Source organism: Panthera tigris, chromosome D2 (assembly GCF_018350195.1).
Source record: "Panthera tigris isolate Pti1 chromosome D2, P.tigris_Pti1_mat1.1, whole genome shotgun sequence".
In the NCBI taxonomy this organism is placed as follows: Eukaryota; Metazoa; Chordata; class Mammalia; order Carnivora; family Felidae; genus Panthera; species Panthera tigris.
Genome location: NC_056670.1, coordinates 11702724 through 11730104, shown reverse-complemented (window position 1 = coordinate 11730104; position 27381 = coordinate 11702724). Strand labels below are relative to the sequence as shown.

The 27381-nt window shown below is 43.0% G+C and overlaps 1 protein-coding gene across 2 annotated transcripts in view; it reads left to right on the top strand.

The window, feature by feature from the left end:
* Positions 1–9995, top strand: part of MTR (5-methyltetrahydrofolate-homocysteine methyltransferase) — a 131143-nt gene extending 121148 nt beyond the window's left edge. For both annotated transcript variants that reach the window (XM_042961189.1, XM_042961188.1), the window contains exon 34: positions 9448–9995. In XM_042961189.1, coding sequence (XP_042817123.1) covers positions 9448–9526 — 79 coding nt within the window. In that variant the 3' untranslated portion in view covers positions 9527–9995. The remainder of the gene's footprint in view (positions 1–9447) is intronic.
* Positions 9996–27381: the final 17386 nt, after the last annotated feature.

Here is a 27381-nt window from a genome sequence, read left to right as displayed (position 1 = left end):
TCATATGAGGACTTTAAGATAGAAAACAGATGAACATAAGGGAAGCAAAAATAATACAAAAATGGGAACAAAACAGAAGAGACTCTTAAATATAGAGAAGAAACAGAGAGTTGCTGGAGGGGTTGTGGGAGGGGAGATGGGCTAAATGGGTGAGGGGCTTAAGGAATCTACTCCTGAAATCATTGTTGCACCATGTGCTAAGTAACTCGGATGTACATTATAAAAAGTAAATAAATTATAGAGAAAAAGACCACAATACCATTATGACACCTAAAATTTAAGAATACTCTAATATCCAGTTGGTATTTACATTTTCCTGATTATCTCTTGCTATTTATATTCTTATGGTTTGTTGAATTGGGATACAAATAAGGCCCATATGTTATAATTGACTTAATGACTCTGAAATCTTTATTGATTCTCCCTCGTTTTCTTGTGTATTTTTTATTGTAATTTTCTTTGAAGAAAGGAAGATGTTTGTCTTACAGATTTTCCTTGGTCTAGATTTGGTCTTCGTCCCCATACTACTGTTCAGCGTGTTCCTCTTTTCCTTTTGTTTCATGTAAATTGTCAGAATCCCTGCGTATTTGAAGATTTTGTTTGTTGTAGTGTTGCACAACCACCGAGTGGGTAGTGTTGGGAATGTCCATCAGGAGGGATATCATGTCTGGAGTCTCTCTTTTTTGTGACGTTACCTGCCATTGATGACCAGCGTCTAGATCTTTTCATTCATTAGGAGCTACAAGAGGGTGATATTCTCATTCCGTCAGCTCATTATTTTAGCTCAAGTACTAATGCAGATAGAAACTTGTTCTCTTTAGTTATTTGGTTACAGTGCAGATAATATAGAAACAGCAAAAATAGATACTTCTTTTACCTTATTTGTCATATTTCAAATGTTTCCGGTCTCCAAAGTTGACCAATGAGGTTTGTTTGATGGCACTATGAACTAACTCATAGATACTAATGTATTTGAAATGATTTCCTCCATTTCATTTATTGTTGTATTTTACTGTTCAAATTTTCTTACCTTTGACCAGTGTGGTATTACTCATTCATTCCCGAGTCCCTGTGATAGAAGTATAGTGATCTTTAGTAGTGTCCTTGCTCTTGTGTGATCCAGGCTTATCTTTTACATCTCCTTCCCCTTAGAATCAGCCACTTCTCAAAAATCCCTTGTCCTTTTAATGGGAAATCGTGTTTAGAAACCACAGTCTTGGCTCGGGGTGCTGATTACTACTGGGTTGATGCATTGATTCTTGCTTTATTCAGTGGGAAGAGCAAGGAAATATGATTTTTAAAAGTCTTTCCATTGAAACACGACTTAGATGCAAAAATGGCACAAATCTTAAGCATGCAGCTTAGAGAATTTTTACAAATGTATACACCAGTGTAACCATTATTCAAATCCAGGCACAGTAGATCTACCAGCATCTGAGGAGCCTCCCTTTCATTCCTCCCCAGTTACTGTCACTCCCAAATGTACTCATTCTAAGTTCTAGCACCATGAATTATTTTTTGTATATAAATGGAATGCTAGTACGTGGGCTCTGCATTATATTTCTGAGGTTGAAGCATGTTGTGTGTCCTAGTAGTTTTTATTTTTCATTGATGTATGCTATTGTTTGCATATACTACAATTTGTTCTTTCTACGGGTTGGTAGACATTTGGGTTGTTTCCAGGTTTTACTGTTACAGTGAAGCTTCTGTGAACATTTTTGTGCCTGCCTTTTGGTGCGCATATGCGCTCATTTACATTGGGTATATTCCTAAGAGTAGTTAGAGGGTATTTTCAGCTTTCGTGATCGTTCCAAAAGCATTTTTCAAAGTAATTGTACCAGTTTACACCCCCACGCAGTTTATGAGTTCCAGTCGGTCCATTTAGTGGTCACTCTGGGTTGTAGGGTGACTGACTGACTGACCCTGACTTCTAGCTGCCAGTGTCATCATCTGTCTCCGCTGCAGGACTTTCTCTGAAGGCTGGGACCTGCTGCGCCCATGCAGATGGCATCCCGGAAAATACTCTAAGGTTACTGCCTGCAGGAGTCGCGCTCAACCCATAATTGACAGGAGTTGGTGTATAACCCCTCAGTTCCCTCACTCCTCAAGTAGGGTAACTCTGAGGCAAGTGTTCTACAGTGTCTTTCAGAGTTCCCATGGGATTAAGCTTCAGTTACCCCCGGTGGTAACTTGCTTGATCATGCATAATTTATTATCTGCCTTCCGTTCCCTATCTGTCTTCGTCACTTTTATTTGGGATCACATCCCAAATAAATTACCTGCCCTTGAAACCTTGTCTCAGCATCAGCCTTTGGGGGAGCTCAAATACTGGTCTTCCACATCCTTGTCACTCTCGTACTGCCAGGCCTTTAAAATTTTAGCCATTTCGTGTATGATGGTACTATGACATTGTGACTTCAATTTGCTTTTCCGTTATGACCATTGATGTTGAGAACCTTTTCATATTCATGATTTTATTTAAGATCATTTCCTCAGCACCCGTAAGTAAAGTTGTTCTTCAGTTTTCTTCTTGAAACAATCTTTATCAGAATTTTGTATCCCTGTGGCTCAGTTGGTTGAGCGTCTGACTCTTGATTTCAGCTCAGGTTGTGATCTCAGGGTTGTGGGATGGAGCCCCATGTGCTTTAGATTCTCTCTCTCTCTCTCTCTCACACACACACACCCTCTCTCTCTCTCTCTCTATCCCTTCTCCAGCTCACACACTCTCTCAACCTCTCTCTCTAAAATAAATACATTTTAAAAATCACATTAAAAAATTTTGTGTCAATATTATTCTTGCTTCATCGAACAAATTTGGTTTCTGTTCTACAATAATTTAAGTCTAATTGGGAATATTTGAACTTTGAAAGCTTGGTGGACAGACCCTGAGAAACCACCTGTGTTTGGTTTCTTTATGTTGTGTGTGTGTGCATGCATGTGTATGTGAATAACCATTTTATTTTTTCTATGATAGGTAGTCTATTAAGACTTCCTGTATTTACTGGGATCAATTTTTTCAAATTGAAAATTATCCTTTAAAAATTATCCTTTTCATCTAGTTTTTTTTTTTTTAAGTTTACTTATTTATTTTGAGAGAGAGAAAGAGCACGAACAGGAGAGGGCAGAGAGAGGTTGCAGAGAGAGAGGGAGGAGAAGGAATCCCAAACAGGCTCCACACCATCAGCATGGAGCCCGATGTGGGGCTGGAACTCACAAACTGGGAGATCATGACCTGAGCTGAAATCAAGAGACAGTTGCTGAACAGACTGAGCCACCCAGATGCCCCTCGTCTAGGTTTTAAAATTATTTGTAGAGAGTTGTGCAAAGTAGTCTCATAGGTTTTTCCTTACTTCTTTCTCTTTGTTGGTGATTCCCATTTGTCACAGATACTCTGGTATATTTATGTTCTATTACTTTTTGTCTTGATCAGCTTAGCTAGTGTTTTGCCTATTTTGTTGAGTCAGCTTTTTGATTTGTTATTTCTGTTGGTTTTCTGTTTCTTAAATCATTAAGTTTTGTTCGTATATTTCTTCTGTCTTCCACTTTCTTTGGTTTTTCTTTTTTACTTGGGTGTTTAATTCATTTTATTTTAAAATACTTACTGGTATGACATTTAATGCTCTGATAACTGCTTTAGTTTTATCCCACAGATTCTGATATATACTGTTCTTATTATTGTTATTTAAAAAGAATTTTGCTATTTAATTTTATGTTTCACCTTTTACCCAAAAATTAGTAGCATTTTTTGCTTGTGACCTAAACTCTGACTAGTATTCTTGACTATTCCATGAGCACTTGAAATGGATGTGTACCCCTTATTAGTAGAGTTGAGTTAGGTGTATATCTATAAAATCTATCTTGTTGATTGTGTTGCTTAAGTTTTCTATAGTTTTACTAATTTGTTAATCCATTTGATTGGTCTTGGACTGACAGAAGTATACTAAATTTTCCTATTATTTTATTTCTGTCATTTTTTACTTGCATCTCCTTTGTGAAAATTCTTGCCAAGCATTTGATACATATAACTAATAGTTATTATGTCTTATTACTATAAGTAGTTTTCAGGCTAATGTGGTACTGCCTGCCATAACTATAAACATACAGATTAATAGAATAGAACTGAGAGTTCAGAAATAAACCTGAACACTTACAGTCAGTTGATTTTCAAGGAGGGTGCTAAGACATTCAGTGGGGGAAAGAATAGTCTCTTTAACACACGGTACTGGGACAACTGGATATCTTCAAGCAAAACAATGAAGTTGAAAAACCCCTACCGCACACCACATGCATAAATTAACTCAAGATATATCAAAAGACTATTTTTTAAAAGACCATGTGAAAGTGTTAGAAGAGAAAAGGCATAAATCCTTACAACCTTGGATTAGGGAATGTTACTTAGACATGACATCAAAGGACAAGCACAAAAGGAAAAAAAAACAAGTAAATTTAACAAAATAAGCATTTAAAACTTTTCTGCCTTAAAGGATACCATCAAGAGAATGAAAAGACACCCCACAGAATGGGAAAATTTCTTATCAATCATAGATCTGATAAGGGAGTTGCATGTACAATGTAGAAAGACAATTACAACTCAACAATAAAAGAGCAAATAACCCGGGGTGCCTGGGTGGCTCAGTCGGTTAAGCGTCCGACTTCGGCTCACATCATTATCTTGTGGTTCGTGAGTTCAAGCCCCGTGTTGGGCTCTGTGCTGACAGCTCAGAGCCTGGAGCCTGTTTCAGATTCTGTGTCTCCCTCTCTCTCTCTCTGACCCTCCCCCGTTCATGCTCTGTCTCTCTCTGTCTCAAAAATAAATAAACGTTAAAAAAAAGCAAATAACCCAATTTAAGTGTTGGCAAAATATTTGAATAAGCAATTCTCCAACAAAGATATACACATGGGCAACAAGCACATGAAGAGATGCTCAGCATCATTAGCCATTAGAGAAATGCAAATCAAAAAGCACAATGAGATGCTACTTCATATTTACTGGGATGGCGATCCTCAAAAAGACAAATAAAATGAGACAAACTGTAAAATTCCTAGAAGAAAATATGGAAGAAAATCTGGACATTGGCCTTGCTAATGATTTCTTGGAAATGACACCAAAAACACAGGCAACAGAAGCTAAACTAGACAATTGGGACTACATCAAACTAAAAGCTTCTGCACGGCAAAGGAAACAATCAACAAAATGAAAAGGCAGGCTACAGCATGGGAGAAAGTATTTGCAAACATCTATCTGATAAAGGGTACATTTCCACAATATATAAGAAACCCCTACAACTCAATAGCAAAATAACCAACTCATTTTCAAAATGGACAAAGTACTTGAATAAACATTCCTACAAAGAAATTGAAGCATGCTACTGTAAGATTCTTGTGTTATTTGTGAAGTGACACGATATTGCTTGAAGGTGGATGGATAAAATAAGATGTGTACTGTAAACCCTAAAGTAAACGCTACCACAACAAGGAGTTATAGCCAGTAAGACAACAAAGGAGATAAAATTGAATAATAAAAAATCCTCAGTGAAAGAAAGACATAAAAAGAGTAAAAAGGGCAACAGATGGAACATACCAAAAATAATAGCTGTATGGAAGATTTAAATCAAAGCATATCAGTAATTACATTAAATATAAATTGTATAAATATCGAATTCTCATGCAGAGATTATCAGATTGGAAAAAAACAGCAATACCCAGCTGCATGCTGCCAACAAGAAACCCACTGTAAATGTGAAGAAGCAATTCAGTTAAAACCAGACCTGTGCAACCACCATTGCCATCTTTAAAGAATCTCCTCTTCATCTGATTATTATTATTATTATTATTATTATTATTATTATTATTATTTTCTTTTACGGAGAGGGCGCATGAGCAAGGGATGGGGCAGATAGAGAATCTTTTTTTTTTAATGTCTTTTTATTTTAGAGAGAGAGAGCGTGAGTGGGGTGGGGGAGCGGGGGGGAACAGAGAGAGAGGGAAACACAGAATCTGAAGCAGGCTCCAGACTCTGAGCTGTCAGCACAGAGCCCAGCGTGAGGCTTGAACTCACAAACTGTGAAATCACGACCTGAGCTGAAGTTGGACGCTTGGCCAACTGAGCCACCTAGGCACGCTGAGAGAGAATCTTAAGCAGCCTCTGTACGGAGTGTGGACTTGGGGCAATGTGGGGCTCCATCCCATGACCCTGGGATCATGACCTGAGCCAAAATCAAGAGTTGGACGCTCAACCGACCGAGCCACTCAGGCGCCCCTTCATAATCTTATTTTTAAATCTTGTACTATATGCCTCTTTATAAATCTTTTCTCAAATGAGGCGAGCTATACATGTTAAAATATTTATGAGCGATACTTAGGATGAAATATATAGCCTTAAACACTTATTTTGAAAAGGAAGAAAGGCTAAGTGTCAATATAATGAAACTGAAGAAAATAAAACAATAGGATACATCCAAAGAATGTGGAAGGAGAGAGAACATACAAAATAAGAGCAGAAATCAATAATAATTTTAAAAATTACATTAGAAATCATCAGTAAAACCAAAATTTTGTCCTCAAAAGGGGCTAATAAAGTAGTTACATCTCTGGTGAGATTAATGAAGGAAAAAATAGTAATATTAGGAAAGAAAAAAATTATGTAACTACAGATCCAACCAAAATTAAAATAAGGAATATATGAACAGGTTTATGCTGATAAATTTGGAAGCTTAGATAAGCTAGACAAGTTCATGGGAAAATATGACCTACTGAAATCGTCTCAAAACAGAAACAGAAAGCCTAAATGACCCAATATCTATAAAGAAATTGAAATAGTAGTTTTAAATTTTTCACACAAAGAAAACACCAAAACCAGAGGACTTTTACAGGTAAATTCTGACATATTTTCAAAGAACAAATCATTCTAATCTTAGAAATCTTCTTCCAGAGAATAATAAAAGATCAAATAGTCCTCAGATTTTTCTATGACCTTTGCTTAATCTTGATGGCAAAACCAGACATTCTGTTGAGCAGAAGAACCAGGCATAGAAGAACAAGGGTTTGATGATTCCATTTATATGACGTTCAGGAGTAGGCTGAAAGTAATCTCTGGTGATGGACTTGAGAGCTGTGTTGTCTATGGTGACTGGGATTGACCAGAAGAGGGTACAAGGGCAATTTCTGGAATAATATTCTGGAATAATACAAGTGGTTTTTTTGTTTTTGTTTTTTTTTTTGTTTTTGGTTTTTTTTGTTTTTGGTTTTTGGTTTTTTTTTTGTATCTTGGTTAGACTGTAGATTTATCAAACCTCGATGAATTGCACATCTAACATGCCTGCACTGCACTTCATGCAAATTGTACCTCAGGGGAGAAATGAATTTAACGAATACTGAACTCTAGTTAGTAGGCTTGCTTTTTGCAGTGGTCTGGGCTAACAGTTCTAAAACTAGTTTTATTGCCAGCAAAGGAAACAAACCATCAGCAAAATGAAAAGGCAACCTACAGAATGGGGAAAAAAATATTTGCAAACCACCTCTTTGATAAAGGGTTAAATATACAAGGAATTCATACACCTCACTAGCAAAAAACCAAACAACCCAACTTAAAAAATGGGCGACAGATCTGAAGATGTTTCCAAAGAAAACATACAGATAGAGATACATGAAAAAGTGGTCAATAACACTAACCATCAGGAAAAACAAAACAGAAGAACCACTAACCATCAGGGACATTCAGATCAAAACCACAATGAGATATCACTTCACACCTGTTAGGATGTCCATTAGCAAAAAGAGAAGAGATAGCGAACGGTGGTGAGATTGCTAAGTGACATAAGCCAGATGGAGAAAGACAAATTCTGCACGGTATCACTTATGTGTGGAGTCTTACAAAAACAAGTCAAACTCACAGAAACATAGAGTGGAATGGTGGGCAGTGGGGGTAAAGGGGAGAGGTTGATAAAAGGGCACAAACTTTCCATTATAACACGAATGAGGTCTAAGGATCTAATCTATAACATGGTGACTGTAGTTGATACTAGTGTATTGTATAATTGAAATTTGCTACAAGAGAGAACTTAACTATTCTCACCAAAAACAAACAAAAAACCTGCTAAAAAACCTAAAAAAAAAAAAAAACAACCCAAAAAGCAAATATGTGAGGTGCAGATGTGGTAATTGTGGGATTGTGGGAATTCTTTCATAACGTATACGTCTATCGAATGATCACATGTACACTTACAATATATTATAGTTCTGTCAATTATACCTCAAAAAAGCTGGAAGAAAACTCCTTTTATTAATAAAATGCATGTTTCTCCCCGCTGGAGAAAGCAGTCACAAATATGGAAAGGAGGAGAGTTTATTGCCAAAGCCAGCACTCTGGTTTCTCTTTTTCAATCTGAATTTTATTTTATTTAATTCATTTACTTATTTAATTTTTTTAATGTATGTATGTTTGTTTGTTTATTTATTTTGAGAGAGAGAGAGTACGAGCAGGGGAAGGGCAGAAAGAGAGAGAGACACACAGAATCTGAAGTAGGCTCCAGGCTCTGAGCTGTCGGCCCAGAGCCCGACACAGGGCTTGAACCCATGAACTGCAAGATCATGACCTCAGCCAAAGTCGGACACTCAACCGACTGAGCCACCCAGGCATCCCTCAATCTGAATTTTTTAAAAAATATCCCAGAATTTGGGAACATTTTGGATAAATGAAAATTCATCATAAAATCAGGAACTTGATAGTTACAACTTTTGATATGGGTTGATTGTAGCTTAGGATTATTCTAAGACCACATCTCAGATATCTGATAGATTTTGCTTTGTTTTGGCATTTCCAAAGAAAATTCCTTTTAAAAATTATATCCTGTAAAAAAAAAAAAATCCCTTCCTTTCTCTCTGCCCTTCCCCTGCTCTCTCTCTCTCTCTCTCTCAATCTCTCTCAAAAATAAACATTAAAAAAAAAAAAGAAAAAAATCTTTTGGGCAAAAAGTACAGTGGCTTTTAAAAATGCAGTTAACTGTTGAACAACAAAGGTTTGAACTGCACAGGCCCATTTATATGTGGATTTTTTTCGATTTTTCCTTATGGTTTTCTTAATAACATTGTCTTTTCTGTAGTTCAGATTAATGTGAGAATACCATATATAATCCATGTAACATACAAAATGTGTGTTGTTTATGTTATTAAGAGCATAAGCCTATGAAGAGTAGGCTATTAGTAAAGTTTCGGGAGAGTCAAAAGTTATATGACTGCACCAGGGTGGGAGTTCTGTTCCCCTAACCCCCACATTGTCCCAGTGTCGACTGTATGGGTGCAGGACACGAGGAATTTCCTGTCAAAAGTAGGCAACATCCTTGGCGAAGCCTGAGTTGTCTGGTGTTTCTACTTCAAGCCTCTTAGCTACATTTCTGGTCCTGTAGAACAAGAGCAGATTCCAGAAAAGTAATTTTTCTTCTTTTGTAGAAACTTCTTTATCTGGCAGAGAACGGTAACTCATCAAACCTGCATCAGAAAGCTACTTTTCAACTCTCAGTCAATATGACCAACATCAGGCATCCATCAAATGAAGGATTGCGAGCAATAACCTTAAAAAATCCTGCCGGGCGACTAGTTATTGATTCTGTGTTCAGCCTGATGGATGAATGCGTAAAGGCAACAAGTGACTGCAGAAAGCACAGAGCTGGCCGCCTGCCTACTCTGGCAGGCCCTCTGGCGAGGGAGCACCGTCTTTGGCTTTACCAGAAACATGGTTCTGTCGTCATGATCAATGAGAATTTGATCCTACCCGGAGTTCTGCTCTATCTCACCTTGCCTTGGAATTTTCAGAACAGCCCAGAGAACAATTTACAATAAAACTTGATTAGCTTCCCCCAGGCTGGTTGCATGGTTGAGACTGTTTGTGGGGGATGGGATTTGTGACTGAATACCAAGAAGAAAAAAAAAATCGGTATGTTAACGGTATGAAGGAGCTTGTAGGAAGGGCTTAATTTATTTTGGAGATTAAATTCATTTCAGGAACTTTAAAAGCATTGATTCATATTAAGCTAATAAATGTGCTAATTACAGTTTAATCGTTTCACCTCATTAAGCCACGACCACAAGACCTCTCATTAGTCATACCATCTTAGTGGGTGAGAATGATTTCATGTGTTTTCCAAGGACTCCTGGGGTCAGGCAGCTGGCGTATGGCTGAGCTGCCCTTGAACAGAATCAGAAAGTAAGTGATCTCTCTGACGGCATCCTTCTCCCAAAGCCCGCTTTGACGGACTGTCAATGCCCTTAGGTTTTCTGCCTTAACACGTCTGAAAGCTTTCCCTGACCAGTTGCCTTAAGAAGGATCAACGAAGGGAACTGTGCTTTATTATGGCCCTTGGAACTTGTATATGGCACTTGCAACGGTTTATTTAGGTTTCTATCCCTACCAGACTGTAACTTCTAGTCAATAAGCTTTTATTGAATACATGAATGAATGTCCAAATTTATAAAAATGACTTATAAAATTGCCTGTTTGAAAGTAAAAGTAATTAAAATTTAATGAGCTAGATGGTCCGCTCCTGCTCGGTAAAGAGTAGGTCTTATTTAATCCCGAAGGACGACACGATATCTGGCCCCAAATTGTTGCTTCTCATAAATAATAATGAAAAAGCGATAATCTCTTAACCTCAAAGCAACAAGTTCTAATGGGAGAATTCTTTTTTTTTTTTTTTTTTTTTAGTTCTTTTTAATGTTTATTTTTGAGGGAAAGACAGAGTGTGAGTGGGGGAGGGGCAGAGAGAAAGGGAGACACAGAAGCTAAAGCAGGCTTCAGGCTCCGAGCTGTCAGCACAGAGCTCCATGCAGGGCTCAAACTCATGAACCGTTGAGCTGAATTGGACGCTCAACCAGCTGAGCCACCCAGGTGCCTGTCTAATGGGAGAATTCTGATCTTGGATGAGAGCAGACTTGGATTGGCATCTCTCCAGGCGACCCTTGGAATCACGTGTCTCCTTCTGACACCCCCAAAGGGGGAGATGCTCGTGTGAACAACTCCCTTTGACTCAGACCCACCAGAACCACAGCAGACAACTGCCTGACAGTATTGAGTTGGCGGTCACTGGACGTGTTCAGGGATCATCAGCATGTGTCGAAGTTGGGGGCCAGAGTCCCTGCTTTGAGAGGATTACGTGATCCCCGAGTTTCTGTGGCTCATGAACCTAGTTACTGCATCATTCACGGAGCGACAACAGGGAACGGTCATTACCTCCTAATGAGGGCTCAGCATTACCGGGGAAGCAATGAGAATGTTTTCCAACGCCGAGTGTGAAATGCTTGTTGCTGCTAGCTGGGATGCTCCAGCCCATAAATCAATTCCTGAGTTAATTAGTCAGCGTCTGCTGAACACCTTGAAAATGGAAAGAGCCATATAACAAAAGTTATATAACAACTCTCCAGCTGCAGCCTGTTCCCCCCCAAAAAAATCTTTGGAATAACTTTGTTCTGACGATTCATCTTTGCCTGTCTCCGAAATTGTGAACAAACAGATTAAGGTAAACAATTAACAAGAAAACATTTTGAAACCTCTCCTCTGCTAGAGGATGTAATTTGGCTGAGTGTTGTATATTTACTTGAGTTGATTGAAAGAGGGAAAAGAAAAATCATCTAGCACCATATGCAAATCAGCCAGTGAAGTGTCGAGAGGGTGTGATATTTTTACAAAACAGTCCAGCTGGCTTACACTGTTGGTTTAGGGAAAAAAACGTTCTATCATTTTCATTCCTAAGTTTAAGGTTTGTTTTGGAGATGGAAGGAAACTTCACGACTTGCTCTTGTTCCTGGCTAATGCTGACATGGAAACAGTGGGACGAGGAGAGAAATGGATGGGTGACAAAGGTAAATCGAGAGACTTGTGTCTCATGGGTGAGGGAAAGAGAGTTTGGTGGTGAACAGTCCCACTTCTTCCCCCATGCCTCCCATATTCTGTGATAATGAAGCATTTTGTGTGCGGTAGAATTTAAACTCATAATGTGACTTGGTACTGTGAGGAAAAAAATAACGTCCGTCCTGGTTTAAAAATTTAGTCTTATCTGGTCATTTGGTTGTGCCCAGCTTCCCTTGACTAAAAAGGCTCAGCCTGTCAGGTATGTTTTCTCTCACTTTCCATCTCAAAGATGGTATTTGGGGACGCCTGGGTGGCTCAGTCAGTTGGGTGTGCAACTCTTGATTTTGGCTCAGGTCATGATCTCACAGTTCAGGAGTTTGAGCCCCAAGTTGGGCTCTGTGCTGGGTGTGGGGCCGCTTGGAATTCTTTCTCCTCTCTCTGCCCCTCCCCCGCCTTAGAATAAATAAACATTTTTAAACAAAAGGAAAAAATAAATGGAATGGAGTGAGGCTTACACACATCTTGCTCGCGTGGTGGGGAATTGGTGGGATGCTTAGCAGTGCTCTGATCTTCAGGGGTGACCTCTCTTGTCCATCCGGAAGCTGCTCGCCTTGCTAGGGCTTGCAGCTGAAGCTTCTGTCTGGTTGGGGCCCAGTCTAGACCAAAGCTGGGCTGTGACTCCCACTGGGCTGGGCCCCCATGGTGGCCCTGGAGAGCTACCACATCACCGCTACTGTGACCTCCTCTGGTCCTCTCCCACCCTTCAGACTCTGTCAGTCACTGGGGGTCTTGTATTTTGAAGGAGTGCAAAATACATACCCCAGGATGTGCCTCTTTGGCATAAGGATTATCTTGAGTCGGTTATTTTTAAGAAACAGCAGACATAGGAAAATCTCTAAAAAGGGAGTAGAAGTTACCATGTTGTGAGGGACATTAACATTTATAATGGAAGTCTCTGTAAAGTTGTCTTTCTCTCTCTGTCAGGCAGAAGAGAATAACTAAATCTCTGGAAACTTTTGTCAATGGAGAAGGAACTTAAATCTGCGTAACAACCATACCCTGGCCACCCTGCTTTGCCTGGTCACCTCCCATAACCTGCCTTCCTCCCCCCTAACACCTTCTTTTGTCTCTAGCTGGAGATGGTATTTAAGGTGGTGGCTTGGGCCACTTTGGGGAGTTACATGTTGTTAAACTTCTGTTTGTTTTTGTCCTGTTAATCTGTCTTATTTGGGGGTGGGTGGGTGGGTGTAGTGATGGTGTCACAGCCTCGAAACCCAGATGGGCAGAGGGAAAATTATTTTTCTTCCCCTCCAGTATACCCCATTTGAACTGAGGGAAGCTGTCAAGATGTGCCCAAAGCCTGCTCACCTGACTCTGTGACTCTGTGGCCAAGTTCACTTTGAGTGGCAGCATCCTGGGAATGGATGTACAGGGAAGCCTATTATTGTGATCTTCTTCCAGAGCCCTAGATGAGGAGAGAGGAAGACACACCTTTCCTCTTCTCTCTATGGCCCCTCAGAGTGGAAAAGAGGGATTTGTCTGTCCTCTTCTTTTGGTTACTATGTGAGTGCCCTAGGTCTGCCATAACAAAGCACCACAAAGTGGGTGGTCTAAACAATGGAAATGTATTGTCTTTCAGTTGTGGGGCTGGGAGTCTGAGATCAAGGTGTTGGTAGGGTTGGTTCTTTCTGAGAGCTGTGCGAGAAGACTCTGTCCCAGACCTCTCTCCTTGACTTGTTGATGGCCATCTTTACGTTCATAGGCATTCTGCCTGTATAGCCGTGTCCAAATTTCCCCTTTTTATAAGGACACCAGTCATGTTGGATTAGGGTCCACCCTAATGACTTCATTTCAGCTTCATTACCGCTGCAAAGACCTACCTTCAAATAAGATCACATTCTGAAGTACTGGGGTTTAGGATTTCAACATATCAATTTGAGAGGGGAACACATTTCAACGTATAGCCATATTCTGCCTCTACCATGGAGGAACCCCGGTCATGGAATTATCTCCATGAAGTGGTTGTTATGGGCAAGTGGGTTACCTCTTCTTCATTGTGTGGATGCCTCTATGACCTGAATCACTCAGGCTTGATAGTTAATATTCCAACGGAGGAGAGAAAGGTGTTTAATCTTTTATTAAAGCTGCAGCCTTATTGCAAGACTATTACTGCCTTTGTAGTTAATCCTACTTTACATGTCAGAAGCTGAGTATTAAGCTGTATTTATCTTTATACCTTTTCTGTGACATGTTTAATCTTCCCCATAAACATCCCCTCCTTCCAGTTTGTGCCTTCCCCTAGGAAAATGGATGCCCCAGACCAACTAGGACGAAGGTCATGCAATGAGAAAGGTAAAAATATCAAATATTGCTAAGTTTTAAAATATCCCCATTCCAATACATTGATGGATGAAGCCAGTAACCTTTGGAAGGAAGTTTGCCAAGCTGATTTTTAATCAAGTATTTATTGAAACCCATGGATCTTGATTGAAGAGAGAATCTGGTGTTCAGTTTGTAAATATGAAATTGGAAAAAAAATGTAATGCAGGGGAGGAATTGATTCCAGAAGCTGAAGACGTAAGCTCAACTTAAGACAAAATGTTAAAAGCAAACATAGATGGAACATGAGGTGGTTGTAAGTCTTGATCCCTTTTCTCCCCTTCCCCCTCCTTCCTTGATTTTCCTCTCCTAGCCCCTTCTCTCTCTTTAATTTGCCTTCTGCGGAGCCTGTCTGCAGGCCCTACAGCTGGGGACGGAACATTTAGTCCTGGGATTAACTGCATATGAGCTGAAAGAGCTTTTACGCATTGCTGCAGAGCTCACTAAAATTTGTGTTGCTTTTGGTTTCCGTTTTTATTTTAAAAATATTAAGTGCACCACTGGGGGCACCTGGCTGGTTGAGTCCATGGAGCGTGCGACTCTCGGTCTCAGGGTTGTGAGTTCCAACCCCACGCTGGGTGTAGAGATCACTTAAAAATAAAATCTTAAAAAAAATATAATATTTCACCATCCAGAGAAAACTGTTTCTCCTAATATCCCTTTTACTCCTATTTTAATACAACGCATTTCATTTTTCTATAACATGCTCTTGACATACCCGTATACATAAATATTTCTGTGATATTGTAAGCTTGGGCCCCACTTCTCATTCGATTTCCTATGCGACAGCATAATTGACATCATAATCACTTTTAATATTTGCATCATGTCTCAACACACTGATTTCTTCTCACTTATCATTTTTATCTGTGGCACAATTTGATAGTGTCTAGTTTGGCAGTTTAATGATGACAGCCTTCCTCGAACATCTTGGCTTTCATCCTCCCACCCCCATTGAGTTGGTGGCTTAGGACATATTCCTGGCAGTGGGATTCTGGGGTCAATAATTATAAACACTCCCCTGGCTTCTGCTAATTAATTTCATTGGGAAATGAATACTGAATTTTACAAAGAAATGGTCATGCAGACCAGCTCTCCTGAATCACGTTCATGCTATATAAACCTAGCCTTCCAAGTACATGTTTGCTAAATGTGTCAGTCTTCGTGTGAGTAGCGTGTCCTTGGCTTTGGAGAGCTACAGTATTATGCCTGAGGGCAGGATTTCTGCTCTACTTCTGCTCCCTTTCAGTCCCTGGGACATTCATTCTTAGCCGGCTGGGAACTCTGATAAATGCATCCAGCCGGATTCTGGCTGCGTGAGGTGGAGTTTGGGAGGAGAGGTGGTGTCTCTAGTGTACTCATGTCTTTTTCCAGAATATTTCTGTAGGCGGAAGGAGTAGGTAGTGTTGTCAAGGCCTGAGAAACAGGACGCAGCTGCTTCTCAGAGCTCTGTGAGGAGACGGGAGGTTCACTTGTGAGCTGCTGTCTTTCCTCTTTCAGACGAAGCCAGAGTTGAGATATCTCACTAATGGAGTTCTCTGGAGAAACAGAGGTTGCCTTTCACGCTGCAGCCTGCAGCTGACTCTTAGATACTTGCAGCAGCTGGCAGGGCTGCTGACAAACATGTCCAGAGATAGGTTTGAAAGAGAAGGGAGATAGAAATGACGCTTCTTGCCGCCCTTCCTTCCTTCCTTCCTTCCTTCCTCCCTCCCTTCCTTCCTCCCTCCCTCCCTCCCCCCCTTCTTCCTTCCTTCCTTCCTCCCTCCCTCCCCCCCACTCCCTTCTTCCTTCCTTCCTTCCTTCCTCCCTCCCTCCCTCCCTCCCTTCCATCCTCCCTCCCCGACTCCCTTCTTCCTTCCTTCCTTCCTTCCTTCCTTCCTTCCTTCCTTCCTTCCTTCCTTCCTATTTTATCTTTCTCCTTTTTTAAGCATTAAAACACTCAGAACATTTTCCTTCATGGGACGAGCCAATTCAACGCTGCACACTTAATAACAAGACACGTAGCTCCATTACAACGAGCAGTGGGAAAATTCCAGCTTTTAGGCCCCTCCCCAAAGTTGGATGCAGGCAGCTCCCCCCCCGCCCCCCCGCCCCGGCCCAGACTTTCCCAGCTGAGATGGACTGAACCCGGAAGCCGGCATGGAGCCAGCAAGTGATGAAGGCAAGTGCTTGGTCTCACAGTATGACACCTGCTTTCTAATCAGCTGTGGAAGGAGAATGCTGTTGTTCATCTTGAAGTGATAGGTGATGAGGCTGGGTCTGGCTCTATTAAAGAAGCAGCAGTGTCTTATTCCAGAAGTGCTTCCAGGTTGGATGGGCATGGCCACATCCCCCGGGTATACTATAAACCCTATGGAAATAGGCTTAGAACAGTGCACATAGGAAGCACCTGATAAAAATGAGGCACGATGGAATACTCCTCAACAATAAAAATAATAAACTGCTAATACATGCTGCCTCATGGAGAAGTCTTCAAAACATCATGCTAAGAGAAAAAAAGCCACACAGGAAAACCCACATGTTACATGAGATTTCCAAAAAACGAAAAGATATAAAGATAAAAGCCTATCAATGAGGACCTCAGGCTGGGATGGGAAGATTGAATACGAATGGCCATGACAGAACTTTTTCAGGTGTTGGCAATGTTCTAGAACTGGATGGTACTGATGTTGCACCATTCCGTACATTGATTAAGAACAATTGTAGTGCAATCCAAAAAGATATATGCATTCCTATGCTTACTGCAGCATTATTTGTAATAGCCAAGATACGGAAGCAGCCCAAGCGTCCACCAGTAGATGGATGGATAAAGAAGATGTGGTATATATACATATGTACCAATATATATATAATATATATGGAATACACACACACACACACACACACACACACACACACACACACACATACACACACAATGGAATATTATTCAGCCATAAAAAATGATATCTTGCTATTTGCAACAACATGGATGGAGCTAGAGGGGATAATGCTAAGTGAGATAAACTAGACAGAAAAAGACAAATTCTGTATGATTTCCCTTATGTGTGGAATCTAAAAACCAAAACAAACAAGCAAACAGCAAAAACAGACTCTGGAATACAGAGAACAAACTGGTGGTTGCCAGAAGGAAGGTGGGGGATGGGGAATGGGCGAAAGAGGAGAAGGGGATTGGGAAGCATAAATTTCCAGTTATAAAATAATTAGGTAACGGAGATTAAAAGTACAGCATATGGATCATAGTCAATAATAGTATAACACATGGTGACAGATGGTGACGACACTCACCGTGCTGAGCCCTGCGTAACGTATAGGCTTGATCACCATGTTGAACACCTAAAACTACTATAACATTGTATGTCGACCATACTTCAATAGTAAATTTTTAGAAATTGTAGTGTACCATTAGAATGAGTGTATTTTTATGGGATGTACATGATACTTCAATAAAGCATCACAGAAACTAAAGAGAAAAAAGCAAACTTAAAATTCTCGAAGGAACGAAGGAGGGTGTCACATCCATAAAGCTGTTGATCATGAAGTGAGGACACGTGACTTTGAAGAAAGCCTATTTGGATACCTTGAAAACAGCCCAATTTTGCAAAAGCAATGTATTTTTCTTTGGCAACACTGGAAGTCAGAGTATGGGGAAGGAATATGTATAAAGTGCCGAGGGAAAGAATGTGAGCTGTAATTCTGTCTCTGGCCAAATAATCACTTAAGAGTTGGAGTAACTGGCATTTTATGTCCTATAAGGTCTTTATAAAGTTGTCACCCATAGATTTTGTATGGTTGTATTCCAGTTAGCAGATAGGAGAGTCTAGCAGCAAGACGTGTTATACAAGGTGTAACAGTGGGAACATGTAAGTAAAGTGTACTTTTTAAAAATGTTTATGCATTTATTTTGAGAGAGAGAGTGCAAGCAAGGGGAGGGGGGCAGAGAGAGAGGGAGAGAGAGAATCCCAAGCAGGTTCCATGCTCAGCGTGGAGCCGGATGCAGGTCTCTTAATGCAGGGCTTGATCTCATGACTGTGAGACGATGATGTGAGCCAAAATCAAGAGGTGGACGCTTAACCAACCGAGTCACCCAGGCACCACTGTACTTTTGTTTCAAATTCAGCCTTATATTAGAAAGATAGACCTCAGTTTGCAGGTTATGCATGTAGTGTGTAGAGATGAAACGAGAAAAAGTGTGTTAAGGATCCTGGTTTATCCTGGGGGAGACTGTTGAACCACATAAAACTACCATCTTCTGCAAATAAGAAATGACCCAATATTGGCAATTTTACATGGTTCAACCAAATCAGTACTGATTTACCCTTTAAAAGTACCCACAAAAAGAATAGAAATGGAATAAATATTCAAATCAATAGAGGGAGAAAGGGGGTGTTTCAAAAAAAAAAAATAAGCAGGGATGTTGAAGCTGCTTTGGGTGGGAGCCATGCCTGGCTGACTTCAGGACCCCCACTTTCACCGTGGGGTGCTAGGAGCCCACCTAGTGGTCCATGCTGGATGCTGCAACTTCCTCCCTTCTGACCAGAAATGTATGAACAGTGCAGATTGAGAAGCTGATACACATTCTAGCCTCTAGGAGACCTTCTGGTTCTCAACTCTCTGCCCTCTAAGGGGTGGAAACTCAAACCCGTGTTAGGGATGAAATGGGATCTGTGGTCATGGACCCCTCCCACCCCCATACAATAGGTGGAACTTCTAGCTACAGGTGCTGAGGGACTCTCAGCCTCTGTCCTGTGCTCTCGGGTGGCTCTGTCTCACAGCCAGTGCTCTGAACAGGTAGAAACAGGCTCTGGTTTGGGAGGAGGGGGCCCTCCAGGCCCCCATCCCCAGCCCAAACAAGGAAGGCCAAATGGAGCCCAGGGTGAGGTCCAGAGAAAAGAGACCTGGGGTGCTGCTCAGGAGGCTTCTGCTCTAGACTAAAAGGGGCTCAAGCGGCTCACCCCATGTTCATTAGCTGGGGTTCTCCAGAGAGCCAGAGCCAAGGGGGGATGCAGAGGTAAGAGGGAGAGTCTGAAATTGACTGTATGGAATTGGCCTACTTGACCATGGAGGGTGGCAAGTTCCGCAGTCTACAGGCTGGAGACCCAGGGAAGCATTCATGCTTGCAGCTGAAGGCTGAAAGCCATCTGGAGGCAGAAGTTCTTCTCCTTCAGGGACCTCTTCTTTGATTGAATGACCTACCTTCATGATAGAGGGGGATCTGCTTAACTCAAAGTCTGCCCACTTAAATGTTAATCTCACCTGAAAAAAATACCTTCATAGTGACATCTACACTCATGGCTGACCAAATGTCTGGAAACCGTGGTCTAGCCGAGTTGATACATAAAATTAACCATCGCCTTAAGGTTGGGGCCAGCTCCTCCAGGGACAGGGCAGCTGGAGACTCCACGTGTTCCTTGTGACTTTGGGGCTGCAGAAGATGAGAAGATGAGATCCCATGCTTCTGAGTCCTGCTTGGGGATCCTTATGTGAATACCAAGTACACATGACTCTGCCTCCCTACTCCCTCCCTCCCTGCCTTTTCTGAAATAACATGGGAAATGTTCTCTAACCCTGTTGGTATTAGGAGGTAGTTTGGTGATGTGCAAAGTCCACAGGATTTGGAGACAGGCAGGTGGACCTGGCTTCAAATCCAAGCTCCACCATTTATCAGTCATTGTAGGGCCTTGAGTAAGTAACCAAACCTCTCAGAGAATCAGGTTCTTGAAAATAAATCGAGAAGTTCTAGTGAGATAATGTGGGTAGGCCATGGCAAATAATAGGCAATCAACAAGAACTGGCCTCCCCACTTATCTGTAAGGCAAGAATAGGGGAGCTCTCACAGGCCCAAGTGGGGGCACATCAAGATTATTTGGCTGCTTTAAAGCAAAAGATAACAAATGGAATTGTTAACTCAGGTTATATAAACACTCGTCTTTGGCAGTGAATACAATTTCTTGGATACTTTCCTTCTGATGGTCTGTGTTTCCATGGGATGTGTACATTAGACACCAAAAAGACTTTGAACGGAGACTTCCAGGTTTATAGGCAAGCTCTGCCTGGAGCTGGTAGTGTAGTCTCAGCTGAGCCATTTCACTCTTTGTGGGGACATCTGTAAAGACGGGATTGGGCCTTGGTCTTACTTTCCTTTTCAGCTGTAATATTCCATGATGCTGCATGCCAGTGTTTGTGTTCTAAGATGTACAGTAAGGTGTGCCATTTTATAGTTGGCCTCAAGCTGTGTTTAGGAGAGTTACAGTGCGATGTGACTCAGCCATGGGACTGCATAGCTTACAGGTGGAACATCAATCATTCCCAAGAGCAGATGCCTGAGTTTTAATGAATTTTGCCTCTTAGTTCTCTTTTTTTGTGTATTGGCACCCTGTTTTCTCCCTAACTACTTTTAGTCTGGACATATTCAGAGTCTAGATTCTGTTGACACAAGGTATACATTCTGAAGCCTTTAGAAATTAATTTTTCAGCTTGTTTGGAACTTCTGAATGCTAAACTGGTTTTTTTTTTTTTTTTAAATCTTGCAGAGTACTTTCCTTCCTTCCCAAAAAACCTTTTCAATTTTTTTAAAGTTTATTTATTTTGAGAGAGAGAGAGCATGAGCAGGGGAGGAGCAGAGAGAGAGAGAGAGAGGGAGAGAGAATCCAAAGCAGGCTCCACACTGTCAGTGCTGAGCCTGACGTGGGGCTCAGACTCACGAACCATGAGATCATGGTCTGAGCTGAAATCAAGAGTCAGATGTTTAACCAACTGAGCCTCCTAGGCACCCGTTAAACCTTTTTGATTTTTCATTTGAAAGCATAAATTCAAAATTATGAAGAACAGGGTATTTTCTTGGAGGGAAGATACCATGTGTCTAATCTTGTTTTCTACAAGGTTAAAATTCATGGGAATTTGTCTGAGATGTCTCTGCTTTTAAAGTAGCCAGGACTCAGCCTTGATGTCCTGTGGTTTGAGTGGGCTCCATCTGGTAGTGCCACGTTAGGGCAGGTTGTCTGAGAGAAGGATGTGTCCGTGGTTTGAAGGAGAAACTCTCCCTATGCTACTACTGCTCATGTGCTATGCTTCTAAGACACAATCCCTAGGCCACAGAATGAGAACCACAGACACTTAAATCCATGGGTAAATGAGGTGTAGACTCACACTTGGATCTATTTCTTCTTTTTTTCTATACTTTATTCCCTCCAAAAAAACACTGAGCTAGTACCCAGAACACCTGACTTCCAGTTTGTACCCTGCTTCTAACTGACTGTGTGGCCTTTAGGATGTCACTCAACTTCTCTAGACATTAGTTTCCTCATGTGTGAATTAGAGCAATGGAGTAAATTGGGAACAGCAAATACACTATGCACACATTACCAGTCACCCAACTCATGCAAGGAGCAGACATCACTAATCAATTGTAGCACTGCCAGCTACATAATGGTTAATTGATCAGCATGGAAAAGGGCATCTATGTGTTGTCCTTACATGAAATGTTATCTAAGGTCTGTGAAGGCAGTTTGTTTGAAATGTCAGAGAGTGCAATAGGTTGTCAGTGGGCCAGACTCTCATCTACCTAGAATTAGGAAAGTTGTACTTGAAGCAAGGGGGAATGGCTAAAATGACCTTCAAATTACCCAACATGTCTCTAATCCTGTAGCAATTGAACTCAACCAAGACAACATCTATTAAACATCTACTTTGATAAAACCCTCTGCAAGTGACAGTGGGGTGCAAAGACAGTTCCTGGCCTCAAAAAAGTCAACTAGAGGAAGCAGGTAGAATGGTCTAAGCATGAATAGCTTATAAGCAATGTGTGGGAAGTGTTTTCTTGCCCAGTTCTGAATGCTTTAAATACAAAATCTTGTTTAGTCCTCTCAACGACTATGAAAGGAGGTATTTTTATTATCCCTGTTTTTCAGGATGAGGAAACTGAGACCCAGCGAGATTCAGAAAACTCCCTAAAGTCACACAACTAGTTAGTAGCAAGCTGGGACTAAAACTCAGGTTCTCCCGCTCCGGAAGGGGATTCTAAGGAGATTAGGCTCATTGTTAGCAAGGGCAACATCTGCCTCAGGAGATGAGAATGATTTTAATAGGCGAGGAAGAGAGTAGGGCCTTTCAGGCTGAAGGAATGGAGCCAGCATTGGGTAGAGTCACGGAAGGGCAAGGAGAGCTCCAGGGCCAGCACTGACCACGTGCTCATGTTCTGTTTACCAACACTCCTGAGCTGATGCGAGTCCCCTGCTTGAGTGCAGGCTCAGTAATGTCGGTTCTGTGATGGCTGGTGCAATAAATTGTCAGTGCGTGCAGTGGGTGATGAGGTCGGAGGTACCACTCCTGTGGGACTAGGAAGACCCATGATTGGCTGACCTGATTTAAGGGTGATAATTCAGGCATTAATGTGATGAGGGCAAGTGGTGCAGGAGGCTGGTAGAGTTGTCTGGGTCAGAGGAAAGGAGGAGACCCCAGATAAAGAAAGTATCTGTGGGACTGAGGGAAGAGTACTGACTTTTAGGGGGAGCCAGTGAGTGTGGATGGGCAACCCGAAGACTGCTCTTCATGGTCTGGGTGATGGAGATGATGGGACACACACATACACACGTGGATGTGCACCCACACTCACACTTGTCCGTCCTGGTCTGACACTGTTGTCAAAATCATTCAATGGTTAAGTGAATTATGCTTTAGGGCAATGAGATTTGACTGCATAATATAGTGGCTCGTCAGATTCACTACATAGAAAGTGGATCCAACCAAATATGACCCTCCAGTTATTGAGTTATTGAAGCAGATAGCATGTAAAGGGAGGCAGATATGCACAAAAACAAAGCTGGAGGGTATTGCGAACCAGGTATCCCTTCCAGAAGGTGCGGACTGTTGCCTCTGATCCCAGAGTTATTGATCTCAAACAGTGCATTTCCAAAGCATTAGGGAAATATTCTGTCTGCACACACAGTCAAGGCCAGGAAGCAGTGACATGGTGCAGAGATAAAGGTGATGTGAGAAACTGTCGGAATCAACATCAGGAGCAGAGAAAACCTATGGGCCCGGCAGCTCCAGCCCAGTCACCATGACGACGTCTGGGTGCTTGTCGTGGGGAAGCTGCAACCAGGGCCTAGGAGCGGGTTCCTTGCTGGGACTGGTTTTCTCTGCCAATAACCTGATGAGGTGGTCAGATGGGCGTGACATGGATAGGAAGTTCTCGAGCCCTTACTTATCGGCTTTGACTTTGGCATCAGCCAAACTCTGGGAGCCTCCATTTCTTCATCTATGACAAGGACGTGAAGGATCGTTCCTTGTAAGTGGTGCAATTAGCACGTAGTTAGTGCTCAGGAAACATGAGCCACGGTCGTCTAACCATTAGACTCATTTAGAATTCTCCTGTGTCTACATAGATTCTGTGCTTTAGATCTCAGACGATTCCAGGCAGACTTTTTATCCATCAGATTTTGGTTTATTTACAGTCGATTCTGGCAGGAGTCTTAGAAGTCATTTACTCTAACCTCCAGAAAGAATTCAGAGTATAATGCGTGTGCTTTCATTTGTATTTCTTACGCCAAGCAAAGCCTCCCCACTGGGAGTAGATGTGTGACCCATACAGAAATCAAACCAACAGCAAGTCCCAACCAGGCGGCAGGTGGACAGTTTTCAAAGCGGCTGCTCACGGCAAGGTGGGTGGCTGTGGTAAGCACAGGGGGCTCTGTGGGGCGCAGGCCTTCTGAGTCATGGGGAGACTTTCCAGTAACATTCAGGCTGCTGTTTATTACCAGTGAGATCTGGGGCAGGAGAGGGAGGGGGTGGGAGCCAGCGGAGAGAAAAAGAGATCTTTTACTCCCCCAGCAGAAACAAGTTTGCAGCACAAACATTGAAGATGGGCCATGCCGCCTTCTCCTCCTCCTCCTCCTCCTCCTCCTCCTCCTCCTCCTCCTCCTTCTCCTCCTTCTTTTAAAGTTTCATCCATTTATTTTGACAGAGAGATAGAGCTGGGGAGGAGCAGAGAGAGAATCTCAGACTCCACATTGTCAGTGCAGAGCCCGGCGTGGAGCTCGATCCCACGACCGTGAGATCATGACCTGAGCTGAAGCCAAGAGTCAGACACTCAACCGACTGAGCCACCCAGACACCCCGAGCCATGCCTTCTTGAATTCTAGGATTTTGACAAAAATTCGCAGCAGATAGGAGCAGACGGAGCCAGAGCGATGGAGGTAATGATGAAAATTCTAGATGTAGCTTGAAGACCTTCACCTGTTAGTTAGGCTCTATTTGCTGGGCTGTTCTAATGCATCCGTCACAGCAGGTTTGGGTGTGTCCCCACTGGTGGCTGGAGGGAGCTAGCCCCGGGGTGGGCAGGCACTATGGGCCACACAGGAAGGGAGGACAGCAGCTTCCCCCCCTCTCTCTCCCTTCCTCTGTATCTGCTAGAACAGTTCATGGCTACCAGTCTCCGGCTCATTTCCCAGCAGGGCAGGGGTCCAGCCCTCACCTCGGCCTGGGTGGTTGGGTCCCTGGACTTCTTGGCCAGGTTTCGCGAGCGGCTGCTGCACAGGGTCTGAGCCCTGCTCCCAGCGGTTCCTGCTGCGATGTGGACAGAACTTTCCGGCTTCCGACCCTTGTCTTCTGAGGCATTGACTCCCTGCTGCCGCCCGTCATGTGTCTTCCCAAGCCCTTGGTGGGGCAGGCCCGGGTGTGATTGTAGGTTAGCTACCGCCCTTGGATTCACTGATGGCAGCTGTCCACCCTGTGTGACAAGGAGGCACTCCGTGTTCAGGTTGGTGCCCTCCACCCAGCACCCAGCTCTGTCTGGTTCGTCCCCCTCCTCCACTGAGAAATCCCTATCTCCTCTTCTGAATTACTGACCTGGAGCCTGAGAATTTTCTGCAGTTTATACCTTCGCTCTGTGATTTGTGGGGCCCGGCACAAAATGAAAATGTGGAGTCCCTTGTTCAAAAATTCTGAAACATTTCAGGATGGAGAAAACTGAGCAGTAAACCAAGCACGGGGCCTTTCTCAGCTCCCCGTCCACAAAGCCAGCCCTGGCCTCACTGAACGAGGTGTGACACAGCCGAGGCCAGGGGGCTCATTCAGAGCTGGTGCTGGGCCTACAAAAGGGACCTGTCCCTGTCCTGGGCAGTGGGACAGAATTGGGTCCCACACTGTGGTCGTCTGTTCTCTACCGTCGCATGTTGTATATGTGACTGTGCACTTAGGAAAACTTTATTAAATGATACACTGCTCGTTTTATAGTGGGGGGGGGCTGTCCTTAGTAAATAGCTTTTACTATCGTTGTCACTCTAAGTCCTATTTTGAAGAACCTCTTCAGGTACTGCTACAGTGAAAAGTCTAAATTGAGTGACTCTGCATGAAGTTGTACCTGAGTTTCTGTTGCAGACGGCCAGCTTGGTGAGTGGCCACCCAAATTCTCGAATAACACAGAAGGAGCTTGGCCAGATGGCTAGCAGTGACCACCTGAGGAGTTTGACCAGGTCGCTCGTGATCCTTGTATATACCTTGGATTAATCCAGACCTGGCTTTGGCAAACAAAACAAAGACAAAACAAACGGGATCATACTGACTCAGTCAGCAGATGTTCTGTTCATCTAGATAAGTCTCTCCATCAGGTGTTTCTAGGGCTTTGAGGGGGACCAAGATGCAGTTCTGGCCCCCAATCTCTATCCCAGTTGGGGTAGAGACTGCGGTGTGATACCGCTGGGTTAAGCGGTGGTTTGGCCCTGTGTTCCCGAGAAGTCCAGCTCATGCTGGCTGCGGGAGGCTGCGTAGTGGTGGGATGAGCGAGGTGCCCAGGGTGGACCGCAGCAACCCTGGGCGGCCAGAGACATTGTCTTCAGTGGGTCTCGACGGTGTCGGGTCTGAGTCTGGGCTCTGGGGTTGCTGGCCTCGAGCAACGCACGCATCTTTTCTGAGATTCTGGTTCCTCATCCACAAGATGGAGAACTCCTCTCCCTCCCACAGTTGTCAGGACGAGATGCTGACGTGAAAGCACTTTGGAGCCACGTAATCCTCCATAAATGTCAGGTGCGAGTGCTGGCATGATCTCCCCCCTCCCCGTTCTGCAGCTCTTCCTTCCAATCCGACGCACCATCCTTCCCGCGTGCTCAGCTCTCGTAATTCTTTGGGAATCTTCTCCAGACCTTTCCCTTCTTGGGAAGAACCTATTTCTCATCTCTCCTCCAAACTTGGACTAGTCGGCACAGAGTGGAGAATCAGATAAACTAATTCACATTAAGGTGTGCGTTAGTCTGCCAGTGTTGTCGGGATAGAATACCACAGACCAGGAGGCTGAAACGACAGCTACTTGTTTTCTCATGGTTACGGAGGCTGGATGTCCAAGATAAAGCTGCTGACAGGGTTAGTGTCCTCGGAGGCCCCTCTCCTTGGGGCGCAGATGGCTGCCCTCACATCCTCTTTTCTCTGTGCTCGTGTGTCCCTGGCATCTCTTGTGTGGCCACATTTCCTCCTCTCGTGAGGATGTCAGCTGGGTGGACTAAGGCCCCCCATATGATATCATTTAACCGTAATTGCCCCTCTAAAGGTCCCTTCTCGAAACACGGCCACTTTCTGAGCTTCCGGAGGTTAGAGCTTCATCATGAGAATTCTGGGAAACACTATTCAGCCCATAACAAAGCGTTAAGGATCAATGATCTCCTTCTAAAGCGCCTTGCATTGATGAAGAGGATGCCGAAGGAGGAATCATAAAGGAAGATTCTAGCATCTCATGACCAGTTGGGTGTGGTGGGGGGTGGATTTCTGGCCGCGGATTTTCTTATCACCCTTCACAGACCAATATACAGGCAGCCACCTGCTCTGTCCGTGAACACAGCTGACGCCGAGTAGATGGACCGCATTTCATTTTCTTCCTGGATCCCAGCGAAATATGCCACTCTCACCTCCCCGCCTCTAAGGAACACCAGTATTTTTTAAATAGTTCCTTGAATAGCAGCTGTTTCAGCCCTGCCTGGAGGATTGAGCCGTCAGCCTTGCCAACTGTTGAGTACTACAGGGAGAGGCGTTCTGTGACTCTGAGAAAGGAAGAACTCCAGAGTGCCCCCTGGCAGGGCACAGCCGCGAAACAGCCACTTTTCACAGTCACGAAGCCGGCCCTGCTCCAGCCGCAGCGAGTGCTAGAGAGAAATTACTCGCTGTGGTTTTGG